Here is a 17,527-nt window from a genome sequence, read left to right on the forward strand (position 1 = left end):
CGTGTATACCGATGGCTCTGTCACGCCATATGGCTTCACTGCAGTCTTTGTCATCCATGCATATGATCATTGCACGGCGGTTTAAACTAGACCATAGATCCACATCAACTGCTGCAGAACTTGTGGCTATCCGGGAGGCACTTCGATTTCTCTCCGAGGAGCCTCCTCGTGCATGGACGATATTCTGCGATTCCAAGCCAGCCCTACAATCAATTGACTGTGTCCTCTGACGGGACCCGCAGTATTCAATGGCCATAGAAATTACACTGTCTCTCGGTCACGCCAATAGAAATGGCCATAATATCACCTTTCAGTGGACACATTCAAACTGTGGCGTGATAGGGAACGAGTAGGTAGAAGCTGAAGCGGAAAACTCCTTCAAATAATGGTTCTTTGGTACACATTTATGGCTTCAATACGCTATCGTACGTTGTAGCACTGAACCCAGCCAGATCGACGACACAAGCGAGCGCATAAGTGGGATCCAAAAACGAAATTTCGTATACCTCACAAGCTCAAAAGAAGCCAAACACGCACGCGCACCGGATTCGCCTTGGTATCGCATTCACCCAGCTTTATAGACATGTGATAGGTTGCAGTGATACTAGCCCAAATTGTGAATACTGTAAGCTGCCAGAAACACTTGATCATACATTTTGCGTTTATCCCGCGTACGCGCAAGAACGAAAGAAACTGTTCTTTTACATTGCGAACGTCGATGAGAGGCCGCCATCAGACAAATTCATTTTAGGTCCTTCGTCTAATGCTAACTGCGCAGCCCTGATAACAAGTGCCGCTACAGCCTTTCTCCGAGCCAGTAGACTGGACGCACGGCTTTAGAGATTGCACAATGATGTGAATTTTATATACGCACCTCCTCTTCCTCACATTATCGTAATAATAATAATAATAATAATAATAATAATAATAATAATAATAATAATAATAATAATAATAATAATAATAATAATAATAATAATAATAATAATAATAATAATAATAATAATAATAAATTCACTCCTTTTCCTCCCCGTCCCTTTTCCCCGGTGTAGTGTAGCAGGCCAGAGTATCTTATAACTCAGGCCGACCTCTCTGCCTTTCAGCAAATAAATTTATCTCTCTCTCTCTCTCTCTCTCTCTCGTTCTGGCCGCGACAAACACCAAACACGTTCTCTGACGCTCCGTGCGTTTGCTGCTCGTCGCACTCACTTCAGTGACGCCGGCATTTTAATCCTATTGTGAATGGAGCGCTTCTCTGTTATAGCAGTATTGGGGACAAAATGCTGCGGCTGAACCGAAGCGTCGATGAATATGAGTTGGCTCAAGATGTCAGATAGACAAGCAGGTAGCACTCCGAAAACAGGCTGAAATAAGCAGTATACCGTTCTCAAATATAGGCCGTAGAAAACTAAATGTTCCTTCGAAAAAAATAATCAAATGTGATTTGTCCAGATATAATGAATTGAGAATACTTAGGATCTGTTCCCGATCATTGACCGTTGCCATGCGGTGACGCTTTCTGTGTTCCTCATACGTGTTTTCAAAGTGAATTACGAGTTTAAACAATGTTTGAATTTCTGGCAACTTTCTCAGTTTGTCAAATAGTGACACGTCTACTACTTTATATTTCTCGGGTGACCGCATTTTCGCCGGCTAACAAAGGTTAAACGTTGTCGCTCAACGCAGTACGCACCTGAGTGTATCGTATGTTTCTCGAACGTTATCGATGGTTCGATCCGTTGTCTGTTGTCATCGAACTTTGGGTAATTTAATTCTATGCATGACGCGAATTGTGTCGTACTTTCTGGAAGATGCACGGGCACCAGCGATTGTTCTGGAACCTTCGATTACTCATGCATGCAAGCCAACGCGCTTGCCCCGCAGGTCAGATTTCGACGATCGCCGACTGTGTTCGCCCCTGTAGTTGTGCTTTGAATCTAACTTGCTTTTGTGGGCACACATTCGCCCAATAAAAAGTTAGTTTCGTTGGTCACGCTTTCGCGACTCTTTTCTTCGTCGTCACTAAAACATGACGATAGAGCGACCAAATATTCTAGACGTATTACAGAAGTGTTTTAGGCCCTTAAAGCCGTAGAAGGCTCAAGGTGCGTCCATTTGGCGCGAATCTTCACGTTAGCGCCAATGTGGGATCCATTTAGCCCAATTGGAATGCAAATGCGCTGGTGTTAAGTGAAAGCATGGTCTTCAAGATCTTCCATTGGCTTAGCGGGAAGAAATATCATGGGCACTCGTGGCATGTTAGGTGATGCGTATCCTTAAATTGTTGCTTTTAGGCTTCCGATTGAGGGTACACGCCTGAAACCCCTGAAAGGGCTCAATTCTTCAATTTCACAGTCATACGAAATGTGCCAAAACCACAAGTTGAAAGTAATTAGTGTAATTTTGTTAAAGGTAAGCAAAATCAAAGTGGTTCTCCGGCACCAGTAAGTCCGCTAAGAAACGTATACGTACGTCAAAGCATCATTCTTCTAACTGTAATAGCCATACTAAAAACATTTTTGAAATTATAAGACTGACAGGCTTATGCGTAATGCCTCGTTTTATCTTCATATTCTTGTGTTCCTGTTGATTAACATCTTGACTCAATATAACGAGAAGACTACAACGGATATAAATTATGCTACTTCCCCTGACTTGTTGTCAAAAGCGCCGTGGCGCGTTTGATTTTCTGTTATCGTTACTTGGAAACACTGGCTCAAGTGACTGATTTTATAATTTGTCCTTCTGAAGAATCATTTTTTAAACTTACCTCGTGTATACCATGCATATACATACATTATTTGGCCCTTAATTTACTTCGTTTTCCCGCACTCAACCTTGTCCTCCTTCGTAAACATTTTTCTTTTCGTGATCTCCTAATTTGCCGAGGAGCATCTATACGATTATATTTAGACTGATCCAACTCTCTCTCTTTCTTTTTTATCAAAGAGCTTTCTTTCCCTTTGTTGCTCAAAAATGATTCACTGCGTTAGAGAATTGGTTAGAAAGCAAAATTGATTTTAAGGGCCTTTGCGTGATGCGCCTAGGAATGGTGCGCCATCTGTTAGAAGGGAGCGAAGGTGGACGTGTGAGTTCAGAAATCTTTTTTGGCTAAATTTGGTTTAATATTCAATGTAAGAGAAAGAAATTAAGGTTTTTTTTTGTTTACTGAACAACAGTTAGTTTCGCATTGTGGCAGAAACACGGCCTTGAAGAAGGAACAACACTATTACTAAAATAATTGCGACGCTACTTTCGACATCAAGATCCTCGAACGATTTTTCATCACCGTGCTCTTCTTTTTTTTCGACAACGACATTCTACCACCTTAGCGCGAAAACGTTGTTCTTACCATTGAGCTGATAATCCCGCATACTTAAATGCGTTGGAGGAAGTAAAGTTGTTAATTTGGAAAGTAAGTAAGTAAGCCCGGCCATAAATTTATTCAAAATTAAAATCTCCTATAACTAAGAGTGTTCGCAACAGTGATTACTCAAGGCTTAATTTCCCCTGGCTAGTTTGGCTGCAGAGGCTTACTTAGGCCGTTAAGAAACTACGAGCCAATCTAATCCCAAAGCGCCTAAGTGCACTAAGCACCGATTAGACCGTTACCACCAAAGCACGGTTTACTAGAGTTACTGTGATGCTATCGTTTTGTATATAAGGGCACTAAGTGGAAAGCTCACTTGTCGTACACTGATCATGCGTTAAATCATGTCATTAAAACGCTGTCATTGTCTATACTATATCTATGTCTATCTTCAGCAACAAATACGTACTTGCGTTTGTGCCCTAAAAAAAACTAATTTTGATTATTGCGTCTTCAGCACGAAGGTATTTCTTTGGATCTAAGTATTGCGAATGCGTCTTGAATATTCCATGTAAGGCACTCGTTCAGTTCGAGAATGAAGTAAATTGAACATGTGACAATTCACATCAAACTCTGCCGCTGATTGTAACAAATGCATGTTTTCTGAAAGGACAATTTTGAATACCAAGATGACTGTCATACTACTGCGAGATCACACATCAGATGAAAAAAATTATAGGTTACAGAGGCGCATATTCCCGCGACCTCACGCAAAATTGACAAAAAGCAGTCTGTCGCATGGCGGCAGTTACAAACTAGGACGTATCCGAATCCTGCGCTCTCGCACATCATATATCCGGATGTATGTCCTACGGAGAAATGCAAAACATGTGAATCCAGAGCCACTCTGGAGCATATATTATGGGAATGCCGAGGGATAAGTAACAATAAAGAAAACGCGGCCTCTAGCAGCGGGCTTCGCACGCGCTGGGAAGCCGCGCTGCTCAGCCCCGCCCTCGAGGATCAACTATGGGCCGTCCAGCGGGCCGAGGATGCCGCCAGGACCCACGAACTCCTGGCCGCCACCTAGGCGGGGCCTCTGGCCCTCCCCACCAATTCGCAGGACACGCAATAAAGTTCTTTCCTCCTCCTCCTCCCTTGGGATTTACGGTGAGTTGCCGTTTATGTTGAACCAGAATCTATTTTACAGCAATCTGGTTACGAGAACGATTTTAGTTATCGGGACGACTTAGAGGCTGTTTCATACTTTATTATAGTATTGCACTATTTAACCTTGTAAATTTAGTGGTGTATTTACTTAGCAGTGTATTTGAAAGGCCGATACGCCACTAGTTAAAAAAATTGACCTTTTGTAGAACATTACTATCTCCAAAATAAATAATGTATATCTGATGTTTCTGGCTGGGTAAAATTTAAATCCCTTTTACGGGATGTTTTCTTGGTCCCAACACACTTGGCGGCTTCCACATGAAACGCTCAAATTCTAAAATTCAGCTCAAAATGTGCCTTCGTTATGTTGAGCTGCTTGAGCTGCAAGCAATATGATTGCGACATGAACTATAAGATTGTGACATAGATCTCCTGTATGGAAAAGTAACGTATGCACATTCATACCGTTCTAGGCATTCGTGTAACCTCACTAATTATAAAGAAATGATATTGCACATGTTTCAAAACCAACCTTAAAAGTTTCATTACGCAGTAAACAAATCCTCACATTTCTTTTATGCGTTAGCTGTAAACAGAGTGAGGTAATGCTAACACACTTAGAAGGCATGGCACACTGTGTTGCAGTACTGTGTTGGAATAAAATGATGACGTTCTAACCAACTGAACACGAAATCGTGGCCTCCACTGAAGTCATTTTGCGTGACTAAACCATTTTCATGGCTTTATGGAAATGTAAATTTATTGCGAAAAACTGATGCCACAAAAGGCCAAATTGTGCGTACTAGGGCATTTTTTACCCTTCATTTGCTTCAGTTGCAAATATTGGGGCCGTCTATAGGGCGGCTTTGGTTTGCTTCGGAAAGAATAATTTTTTTTTTCAGATAGTGCCAATATCATACATGCTGTTCGAGGCATAAACTATTCGATGAATTTTCATACTTACGTATAAGTGGTGGACTTGAAGCTTGTAGTGCAGTGACGTGACACTTATACGTGTTCTTCTTAAATAATGAGTGCTCACATTGGCATAATTATGATTTTATTCAGATGTTGAAGTTGCCCTGCTCGTCTTCGGCTGAAAACGGCGCCGTATGCATTGCTATGCGCTAAAAATGTAATCTCTTGCTACGTCTTTCACTATAATGTAAGTATAAACAATGTCTTGAGGATAAAGTGCCCTCTCGAATGGTTTCGTAGGGCCTCGCCTGATACTGTAAGAGCGCAGTATTGAGGGAAAAATTGAAGCTGCAACCTATCGATTCCGACACTGGTGTTCAGACGACCACAACGAGGACATGCAGTGTGTCGTAGTGAGTTATGAGTAGCTAATGCCGCATTCAACAAATGAAACAGCACGAAGGTGTATTTCGACAACAAGGCGAAATCATGCAAGTGAAATTTGGGACTACATCGTCCCGATGTAATTTGTTTAACGGCGACATAACATTTTAAGCCAACTCAATATAAAGGTATGCGTCCTGCTCTGCGGCAAATCCCACAATCGCTGACGGGATTCGTACATTTCAGTTGATGACTAAATTGAGGAGTTTTTTTTTTCATTTTAGCTCAATTGTTACTGTTAATACGAAAAGAAAGTAGGTCTTCGAGGTGTAGTGATGAAAAAAAAACATATCTGTGTGTTTGGGTTTTCAGTAGGAGCACAGTGGAGCACAGTGTACATTTGCCTAATGTGATATAAGTATTCAATTCTTGCGTCCGCGTAATGATACAGGTAGCTCTAGTCCTTTTTTACCATTACAAAATGACGCATTCATTTTGAAAGATATGGAGCTGCCTGTGTGGTAGTCAGTGTGCAAGACATGGGACTCTCTTTCGGGGTGACGGCGATATTAGCACGGAAGCATGGCTTAAATAAACATCACTGCTAGCAGAAACACTGATATGAAAACCAGGAGACTTGACGCCCTGCTGGTATAGTGTCTTGGGCATCGATGTGTTATTTTTTTTCGTTCGTGGGGTCCATGTCAGTGTTTTCCACAGCAAGTTATCTTGAAATACCCGTTAAATATGCTCAGGCAGACACCATTGTACAGGATTAACTAGGTATTGCCTAGGCATTCTTCTGAGCATACTAAGAATGTGGTGGGCTATTCCGACAGTGCAGCTTGTTTGACATCCTTAAAGGAAAATCCCAAAAAAACCATTATGGGGCGATCACAAAGGACTGACGTCCTCAAAAGCAGGTTGCTTCATATTTCTGATGAAGAGATCAGTCGTGTAATTCCCACTGACGAAGGTGAAAATTGCGCAACTCAAGCCTTTAACCTGTCAAAAGAGAAAGAAAAGCGTTAGAGAGAGTGAATGCGCATGTGTTTGCGTCTAATGTCATTCGTAACACGCACATTTTTTGCCCCATGACGGCTCCGCCATTGGATGGCGCATGGTAGGGCCCGAGAGTGTCGCGTGCGCAAATCACGTTGCGTCATTAGACGTTAAATTGTGTTTGTGCGTGTACACAAAAGATGTCCAGATGGCAAAGCCAGTTGAGCGCCAGTTTCACAATTAAGGTGGCACTGGTTACATTTTGACCTCGCAATGTTCTGGCTTCGAACTGCGTTCCACCACAGCGCTTGTAGCATTCCAGCGATACACGGGCCTCGGTTAGACTGTGTAAGTAGTTCTTGTGTTAGTAAATTTGTGTTTAGTGTATGTGTTACTGTATTAAAATTAAATTGTAGGATTTTACGTGCCGTGGTCAATATCTGATTATGAATCACGCAGTAGCGGGGCCTCCAGTGGATTAATTTCGGCCACCTGCATTTCTTTAACGTGCGCCCAATGCGCGATACACGGGCAATTTTGCATTTCGCCCCAATTGAAATGCAGCCGCCGCGGCTGGGGTTTGATCCCGTGACTTCGTGCTTAGCAGCGCGACACCGTAGCTAGTTAGGAACCAGTTAGTTAGTTAGTTAGTTAGTTAGTTAGTTAGTTAGTTAGTTAGTTAGTTAGTTAGTTAGTGTGTGTGTTTGTGTGTGTGGTTTTTCTTTCTATGTCATGCCTATCGTCATGGCTCAGTTTTTCAGATATGTCTTTATGTCTCTTTCTCTATCAAACCATCTCTTGCTTATTTATCATGGGAAGTTCTTTCGCCCGCGAGCGCCATTTATCCTTCCGAAGAAGAATCTACGAGAAGCTCGCCGGTAAAAAATTGAAAACAAAGAAAACAATTTACCAGAATCACGCATTGACTCTTTGAGAAGCAACATCGTCAAGTCCGGAGACGGAGTAAAATATTTTTCACTCCATAATATTCGTTCCGTAAACGAGCGCAGTCGTTCATTGCCAATGTAGCTGTGGAAGTGCGTTGTGTCGACAAAAGTAAGTCGACAAAGTCGTGTGAGGACAAAAGGTACGAAACAGGAATAAAGAAACTTTATTGTACACAATAATATTTGCTTAGATACTCTTCGTTTTAGATGTGAATCTCATGGGAATGTGTTTGGAACGATGCAGAACCCCCATAAGAGACAGACAGAACAAATGTAAAAGAGCCAAGTGCCCACCGCGAGTACTTAACAGCAAGGAATACACAGCGCTAAAGCAATCGCGCAAGAACACCTATTAGTCGCTAAACTAGAAAGCGGGGTTCACTCAGCGTTTCGTCAGGGCGAGCTCTCTACAAGATGCGAGCATAACAAAGGCGAAACGAGGCACAAGTGCTTCAGAGCTTTGCAGGTAAATCGAGAATTTTGAACGAAAAACAGCTAATAAATGATGCTATGATTAGTCTATCAATTTAATAATTTCGAAGACAAGTTCTTCTGAGCAGGCTTCAGGTCGAATTCGGGTTCGTGGGACCTGGGTATTTGGCTGCCACTTTGTGGTCATGTTTGTCAGAATAAAGCTATTTGAGGTCCTCGAGTGCACGTAGGACAACGGAAAAAGCGCCAGAATGAAGCTTGAGACAAAAGAGATGCACCAAGTTAGCATAGAGATATATGCGTGAAGCAGTAATAATGCGTAATTAGCGCTAAACGGCCAAAATTAGTCCCGGATGCGCTCGTTCAAACTGCGCGCCCCTAAAACTGGAACCGGAAGTGTTGTTTTACTCAACGAAAAAGTATGGGCCGATCCCGAAGGTGTGTGCTGTCCAAACAGCAAACCTCGAGGTACATGAATACGCGCAAGAAGACCTTGTCTTTCTGCGATGTCAACCACTCTTCAATCGACTTTAAAAAAATGATAGTCTCAGTCAGTCAACAAATACAAAAGCTAGTAATTTAATGGTATACATGCGCTAACTTTAGATTACTCAAGCTGCTTGACGGTTACCAAAGCGCTGCAATCATTTTTTGTCTTGTATGCATCCTACTACGGACACCATTGAAAGCGACTCCAGTCGATCAAAATGAAACAGATGCTTCCAAACTTAACTAGCACCGTGTAGGCCTTGAAGGTACCCAAGCGAACTAAGTATGTACAAGCACGGTTCAACTGTCGAAAGTATTTGTGCTTTTATGAGGAAACGCTGCGAACAAGCACGGCGTTATCGTGAGGTAACAACAGTAATGTCTTAAGTTTCTATTCCACGAAAGAATCGTAGAGGCTTGCTTATTGCATTTTAAACATCATAAAATGATTGGAAATTAAAATGATACAAGTCGCTTCCTAAGGAGTTCCCGAACAGTTGGGAGGATATATCTACAATACGTCAACAGCTTTGTTATATCTGTGTGATTTCAAACGAAGTCTCTGCAACGTCCGCCTAGACTAAAGGAACACTCTGTAAAAATGTATAAGTCGAGTTTATGTGGTACTTACTTGTAGCTGTCACATAATCGGTATGATGCACTTTAATGATAACGTAATTTGTTTTGTTTCAGGTGCCATCTTTTTCTACGTTTAAGCGTGGGCTAATCACGAGGAGTAATATAATGATCACTAATTTTGAAATCTAAGCAATATTGAATGCCTATCACTTTCTCTACTGTCTTGAAAAGAGCTGTGCTTTGAACTCGTTGAAGTCTCCAAAATTTGTTCATGTACAAAGAGATCATACTGACCCGTCGTCGTCAGTTCTGTGCTGTAAAATGATGTATCGGTGCAAGAGTAAGGCCTGCTTTTTATACATATAAAAACTTCCAGGCCGTTGTGGTGGAAGCTTCCTCAAAGAAGAGACTACGTCGCTTGTTTTCGCCCCACTGGAAACATATTGGGGCTCCAATTCGCTATATTAACGACCTCGCGTTCGTACAGAAGCAGACGTGCGGCGCGAAATTAACTACAACGCATTGTCGCCTGACGTTTTCTCAACTTGATTCAACTCCAGCTTCGCATGGAGTCCTGGCTAACCGCAGTAGAACACCGTGTGAGCGCCGAAAATGGCTGAACGCGGGTCACAGAGTACTATATAGAGGGAAAGCGTTCAAATTTAAACTTAAAGAAAGAAGACAGTTCTCACGATCTTCCTCATCCACTTGCAGTCAGGTGTCGAGAACACACTTCTTGAACTCTACTTTTTCAGTTCAGAATTGAGCTGAACACGATAGGGAATTAGGTAACAGTGCTCTTAACTCGTGAAAATTGTGTCTGTACGAACTGAAACGGTGTTACGCTGCATAAATACCCGCTACAGTATATCGATAGGCTCAACCTGAAGAGAATCTGCATAAAAATGTTGATAGATACTCTGTAGAGCTCCGCGCACACTAGGAATCTTCGGAGTCGGCACCGTGAATGCACAACACCGTTAACACTTTTGAGAGCCCAGATTCGATGTAGCAGCCTGTGCGCCCGGGCTCCTTCAAAAGTCGATCACACAGCGTTCACATGAGTGTCCGGTCTTCTGCGCTTGGAGTGTCTCTCACGGGTGTGCAGCTTGTATGAGCGAGAGGCTTAACCGTGGTCAGACCTGGGTGTGGGTGTTGTCTCCGGCGACAGCGTAATGCTCGAGACTACCGTGGTCTGCTCCGACCATGTTCGCCGTGGGGCTGTACATCTGCTGGACCTGAGAAGAGAATGGAAACGATGCGAAGCAGGATCAAGATTTAGAGCTTGAGCTAGAGACGAAGGAAGTAGCCGCGTTGAGAGATTGAATCCATTGAAAAACACTGTCTACTTGGTTTTGTTCTTGAGATAAACCAAGCAGCACGCGCGATCACAGCACTTGCGTTTATTTCCCTTTGTCGCAGCTCCTTCTTTGAGTCTTCTTTCTTTGCAAGAATTTACCCACTTGCATGGCACGTATGCTAATTGACATAACGCGCCATTGTCGCTACGTGTGAGTACAATATTTGGCCTCCGGCATCTAGGCGTGCACGGTGAATTCCTACTGCCACATGCGCTTCCGTCTTACTTCTGCATTTTTGATATGCTTTAGCTAGCGAAATGAGTTAAGAAAACGTAGGTAAAAGAGCCTTCTTTGAACCTTTAAGGCTTGGTAGTACGTTTTATACCGACCTACCTACAAACACGTAAAAGCGTTAGACAAAAGTTCAGTAAAATAGAGAGAATATGCAACTACTAATTTGCAGGAGTCTAGAACGCTCGTGATGAGTCGTAAAGATAGTATATAATTCTCGCTCAGATGATATAAATAAATCACCATATAAAATTATATATATATATATATATAATGGTCAGCTGTGCTATACTGTGCGTGCGTGACGTTGCGCGCTTATGTAAACACATGGGATTTCGCAGGTAACTGCGCATGTTGACTTCACTGCTGGAAATCTGTCTACATTAATTAGGATGAATTTTATAATGTGGATAGCATATCTGTGTCGTACCAAACGACGCTAGATTGCATTTTTCCTTCTTTCTTTTGCTTTGTGATGTAAAGCTCACAGAAGCGTAGCAAAAGTCACCTGAGGTCTCCAACTGCATAGAATGGCGGCCGCTCGATCAAAACGCACAAGGTGCGTGTTGATGAAGCGGCCGTGACAGAGTAAAGAACTCAGAACTGAATGGCTGTGTTTTTCAACACTTCATCATTAAAGACACACAACCACTCAACATTGCGTAGCTGGTATTAACATGCGTAAATATTTAGATATGGTTAATTTCTGATTAACTTAATTTTCTAGCATATAAGATTCCTCTAGTACATTTAAATAAACACAAGCCATAGAAATTTACTTTCGTTCACTGAAGTGCAAAAGGATACTAAACAAACAGTGCAAGCGAAACGTGAGTTTTCGCTTATGCTGCGAGTGTGCTCTCAAGCAGACAAAGGTGCGTTGGGAAGTGAGGGAACTAGGGTTTCAACACGTCAAGAGCGCAGAATAAGGTTAAGTACCCAACTAGAGAGAGCCTTGCCGTACCCTTCCACGATCGCCATGCTGTGTCCCTGTGATGGACATTCGTACTTTGGCCTTCATTGCCTCATACATTGTCATCTGAAAAGAGAGACCAAAGCCTAAGTAAGGTAGGATGAGAAAACAACTGTGATCTGAATGGAAGACGGGACATGAGCACACACCCGGCGAATGCATTTTCAATAAGTAGATTTGTTCTAAAATACTCTGTTAAGCCTGAAATGCTTTTAGCTCCCGTTTTCGGCGACCACCACGTGCCCTTGAGCCAGAAGCATGGGGGAAGGAAAGCATAGGAGAGCCCCGCCCAGCACGGACATGTTGGAGAAAGTGTGGCAGAAGTCAAGTGGAAGTCAACCTTGCCATAGCAACCGCGCTCCTGAAGCCCTTGCTGCTGCTCTGAAAAGTGAGATAAACTTTTTCGGCCCGCGCCTTTCTCGCAGCGCATTATGTTCGCGATACAAGCCGACTTTGAAGGATGGTTTGTAAGCTTGAAAGCTGTGTTTATGGTTTGTGTGTGTGTCAACCGGCAATAGAGACACTCAAGCAATCACGGCGAGAGTCTACGCCATCTTCTTTATTATTATTATTATTATTATTATTATTATTATTATTATTATTATTATTATTATTATTATTATTATTATTATTATTATTATTATTATTATTATTATTATTATTATTATTATATGGAAATATACAAGCACACAAAGGAAACAGGGAGGGAGCAAGCTGAAAGCTGCCACCGAGAAGGGCACAACGCCTGCTTACTCTTTCGGGAGGAGGGAATGAAAAGAGAAGAGCAGAAGATGGGAAACAAATAAATAGGAAAGAAAATCGGAAATAAACAAATGACAGAGACACGGACAAAAGAAAGTATGATCATGTAAGAAATGTCTATACGTGCCACGGAAAAACACAGGAGCACGGCTGCTTCGCTAAAACAGTTACACAAGTTTCGTAGGCTTTGTTCTGACGCGCGTCGGCAACACGCCCTTCCGGTGGCTCGTAGCAATGCAAGTTAAAAGCTCGCGCCTATCTGCTCCGGCGAGCTGACTGGAGGCGCAAAGAGAGATGGCACACCAACATGGCTAGGTTTCCGGCTTCAAAAACGTGGCGTCAGGGCTTCTCCTATTTTGGTTCTTTCCTCTGTGACCAGGAGCCAGAGCCGCTTGTTTAGAAAAAGTTTACTTAAACAAAGGACGATACGAAAACTGAGTCACAATGACGGCGCGATTCCACCAGGACGACGACATATACAAGAAACGAAGGAACGCAGCACGTTTTAAAACTCAGAGTTCTCACTCACCTACATATAATCATGTAAACTAATGTATAAAATGATGTTCCATATATACAGTGTACACAGTGACTATGTATCCGGGCACTCAAACGAGAACATCCCAGCAAGTTGCAGCAACAAAACGCGATCATCCGGGCAGAGAGTCAAGACCGCATTACATACGCTAGTTACTTCCCAAACAAGTTACACAATATATTGCTTCAAAGTTCTTCCAAATGTATGATAACGATATCGCTCAAGCTGTAACTCATATCACGCTGAAGTTTTATTTCTCATTTCCAATAGCGACGTTCAAAAGGTAGATATAGGACACTATACACTTGATTGTCATTCTTAGCGCTGAGACAGAGTTGCCAGTACTCTTTTCAACGCCAGCGATCCTCGAGGTCCGCTGCGCGTCTGGTGCACCGGCAGCGTCCAAATCGGTAGCGTAAGGCCACCGCTGGTACGGCTCACCGCGGTTGGCAGTTTGGCCAAGAAGAGACTTGCAATGAGGTAGGGGCCTGTGACGTGAAACTGTTGCGTCCATATCGACCAGTGCATAGTACGGCGCGGTGTGGTGTGGCAGGGTGTGCCGTTGCGAACGTGCATTACACCCATTTTAAGATTGTGGCTAGTGTCATCTCCAACCAATCTCCTTTGCCAGGAGCAATTTCCTGCTTAGAGAGAGAGAGAGAGAGAAACTTTATTTTGGTTCCTTCAAGGATTTAGCGTCTCGAGGTCTCGGTCGTCTTGGGCGCCGTCGACTTGGAGCCTCTTTCAGCAAGGGTGGGCCCCTATTCCAGGGCTCCACTGAGCCTAGCTACCTGACTAGCGTGCTGCACTAAGGCCCTTTGGGCCGTGAGCTCGCAGCTGGTAAGCCGACTCTCCCATTGCTCCGCACTCGGGTTATTGTGTTGGTGGAATGATTTATTGTGTTTACATTCCCATGTGACATGGTATAGTGTGGGTGTGGCCCCGCACCATGGGCAGGTGTCTCTGTATTGTGTTGGGTACATTTTGTTCAGGATGTATAAATTTGGGAAGGAGTTTGTCTGCAATCTGCGCCAACTCGTTGCTTCCTCCTGCGTTAGAGCTTTGTGGGGTGGGGGATATTTCGCTCTCGTCCCTCTGTATAAGTTTAAGATTTCTGTGTATCCTCCTCTCGATTACGGGAGAGCCAGCATTTCATTTGCCGGCGTGGTGTTATTATACAAGAGAGAGAGAGAGTGAGAGAAACAATTGCACTGGAAATATGTACGAGCGAAGATTTGATGAGCTGTAAGACAAAGGGGTGCATCACGATAAGAAACGCGTAGCGGATTCCGGCCGACGAATGCGTGCCGCAACTCAACCGCAACAGTCATCAGCCGCGATGACTGGCAAATTTAAGTTGTATTCAGGGGCCGTATTCACGAGCGATCATTTACGGTCACACTGTTTGTGAGATTGCGCGTGTTTCTGCAATAGACGCGTCGAAGTAGACGGCCGCGTTCCTGGTCCAGCGCGAGAACCGCCGTCAGCTGAAACCGCATGGCGCGTTTGTGGCGACGCGGAAAGTGACGCGGCGGCAAGCGCTCGCGCAGCCACCGACGCGAATGCATCCGCGCGAAGGGGACGGCAAGGCGTAACCGCACCGCGGCAAGGCTTCCGTGATACTGCGGGTACAATCGGTGTGCGCCGCAATCCCCGATGCGCAGAGGGCAACACCAACTGGTGGTGTTGCAGGGATCTGACCTTTGAGTCACGTGACTGAAGTCTGCGCTCTCAATGGTAGAAGTGCACGCGGCATCGCTGCATGATTGTTCTTGCAGCTTGAGCAGCGGCAGCTTCTGCACGCAAATATATCCGACGACGACTATCACACTAACGACACGTCTAATCGCGGAGCGGTTCTCTTAAAAAACAAAACAAAAATAATTATTGGCAATAGAGGAGACTGGGAAGTCAAACCCCTGAGTTGATTGGCCTGCAGCGTCTTTGGCCTGCAACGAAGAGCACAACGTATTTGTTTGGTCTTTAAATAAAGTTATTATAGTGAGCCACTTGTCAGGGTGTTATGAGGCGAGAGGTATGAAGCCGGGTGATCCGTGTTATGTTGAGAAGCAGTGCGACAAAATTCGAGCATCATAAGAATATTGATTATTCTCCCTCCCGTATTATTCAAGCAACGAGATTTTGATATTTAGGTTAGTTACAATCCGTCTACAACTGCTAAATGCACTGTGCAGTCTGAAATGTACTGTTGGTTGCAACGAATTCAAACTCCGCGCTTGCTGTTGAAGTGGTTTTCTGTCAAAACTCATTTGTAGAACCGCACTACTCATGTAATTGTTCTTACACGTAAACTTATGATATATATATATATATATATATATATATATATATATATATATATATATATATATATATATATATATATATATATATATATATATATATATGTATGTTTACGTATAGAGTTTTGACAAAAAACGGGAGGCAAAGGAAATGTTCCGATTCAGCATGTTATGGCCTTCAGAACAATGTAACAAGTTTAAAGGATAGCGCATGACTGCCTCGACAGTATTTTGTTTATTTTGTACCCATAATCAGTGGAGGTGGTGGGCTCGCAAATTCTTAACACTAACTTGGCTTCCCTGTGATCAATATTCTGTAGCTAAGTTTGCACCAAATTGAAGATTTTGCATGGAAGTCATGGTTGTCGAGTGTTAGCAGCAGATTTAGAAGTGTGTCAAACACCTTTGTTAATTTATAAAATACCCCATATTTGTTAAATCAGCTTAAAATTCATGCAGAATTAGCATTTTACACCTTAATAGTGCTAACTTCGCTGAGCAGCGCTTTCTGAAATTAAGCAGAAATCCTGCAATCTGATTCTGCTTTTCGCAAAATGACATGTCATTTCTTTAGATCCATCCGTCCGTTGAAGCATGATTGAAATTTGGAAATTTGTTAAATACAGGGCGCACCTAGGATTATCGTGTTGCGCAGTCAAACACTTGTGTGGACAAGACATACCAACTTGACATAGGGCAAATTTCCAACGCACTTTCGGCGTGTATATTGGCCTTCGTCAACGGGCGTATTTGTATCTACGTCATGAACCATGATGCGCTTGCATACGTTAGTTGGCCGCCGAAGCATGCCTGTGCCACATACCAGAGCCGATGCTAGAACTGGTTCTAGAAGCAAAAGGCAAGGAAATAACACGAACGAGACGGGGCATTACGCTGGAAAGGGTCTTCCTCACGACTCGAATGCCTTCATCGTTTCCTTCATGATCGAACGTGGCAAAGAACCCGCCATCGTGCGACAAAATTGAGGACGCTGGATTTGGAAGATGGAGATGGCAAGAACTGGGCCCAAATTCACGAAAAGGTTTGTTAGTAAGTGCGATGCGCTATTGGTTGTCCGCCTTCGCTTATAATATGCACGACACCATGGTTGGCTGGCATCTACGTTCTAGCTAAAACTTTTTTTTTTGTAAATATGTGCCTTGCTACGCTACGCCGTGCTCAAAACACGGCAAGACAGATCGCATGTAGCTATTCAGAGACGTAAGTGAAATTCGCCGTGCATCTACGCCGAAGACACGTCTGCTGTTCTTTCCTTATCGTTTGACCTTTACAGCACACACAGCACACACAGCATTTACCTCGGGAAATGTGACAGCCGCACTTAGCACTCTCACTAAACTGTGTGGGGCGAAAGTGCCCGTGATTACGGTGACAAGAAATGGAGGACAGACAGCACCAGTTTAAAGATTTACAGCTATAACAATTGAAACCATGCGACGCAATCAGTCACACAGTAAGCACTCAGGAATTAAGCAAACGAATCCAGCTGAATTTCATGTTTGCTGCTAGTGCGCGTTATATCAGTGAACGTGCTGCATAGAAAACAAGTATATTCAGAAACTCTAAACGTTTGCTACGTTTATTCACGTACCCGTAGTGGTTGCTCAGTGGCTATGGTGTTGAGCTGCTGAGCACGAGGTCGTGGGATCGAATCCCGGCCACGGCGGCCGCATTTCGATGGGGACGAAATGCGAAAACACCCGTGTACTTAGATTTAGGTGCACGGTAAAGAACCCCAGGTGGTCGAAATTTCCGGAGTCCTCCATTACGGCGTGCCTCATAATTTGGCACGCCGTTTTGGCACGTAAAACCCCATAATTTAATTTTTTAACTGTTTATTCACGTGTTTTATGTATGGTAGTCAACACCGGGCGAACAAGGTAGCCTCCAAGCTGGAGCAAGCGCTTCCTCCCCCCTCCCTCTCTCTATATAATCTTTCTATTCCCTCTTTGCTGTCACCAGAGTCGGGTAGCCAACCAGACGCATTTCTGGTTAACATCCCTTCCCTTTCTTTCCTCGTCTTCTTGTCTCCGCCATGACAAAGACCAGACTCTGACAAAACGCTGGTTTCTTGCTGAGGCATTCTTTGTTCGTCACTGTGAATCAC

At 43.5% G+C, this 17,527-nt stretch overlaps 1 protein-coding gene across 4 annotated transcripts in view; it reads right to left on the minus strand.

Moving 5' to 3' along the window:
* Window positions 1-7,872: 7,872 nt before the first annotated feature.
* The window catches only part of LOC142579191 (glutamate receptor 1-like), a 212,172-nt gene continuing 202,517 nt past the window's right edge, over window positions 7,873-17,527 (minus strand). For 3 of the 4 annotated variants that reach the window (XM_075689164.1, XM_075689160.1, XM_075689162.1), the window contains 2 exons: window positions 11,788-11,862; window positions 7,873-10,469 (listed from right to left, as the gene is read on the minus strand). In XM_075689164.1, coding sequence (XP_075545279.1) covers window positions 10,368-10,469; window positions 11,788-11,862 — 177 coding nt within the window. In that variant the 3' untranslated portion in view covers window positions 7,873-10,367. Of the gene's footprint in view, window positions 10,470-11,762; window positions 11,863-17,527 lie in introns of all 4 variants that reach the window. The other variant, XM_075689163.1, reaches the window with a different exon arrangement.

This window comes from Dermacentor variabilis, chromosome 4, assembly GCF_050947875.1.
Source record: "Dermacentor variabilis isolate Ectoservices chromosome 4, ASM5094787v1, whole genome shotgun sequence".
NCBI lineage: Eukaryota > Metazoa > Arthropoda > Arachnida > Ixodida > Ixodidae > Dermacentor > Dermacentor variabilis.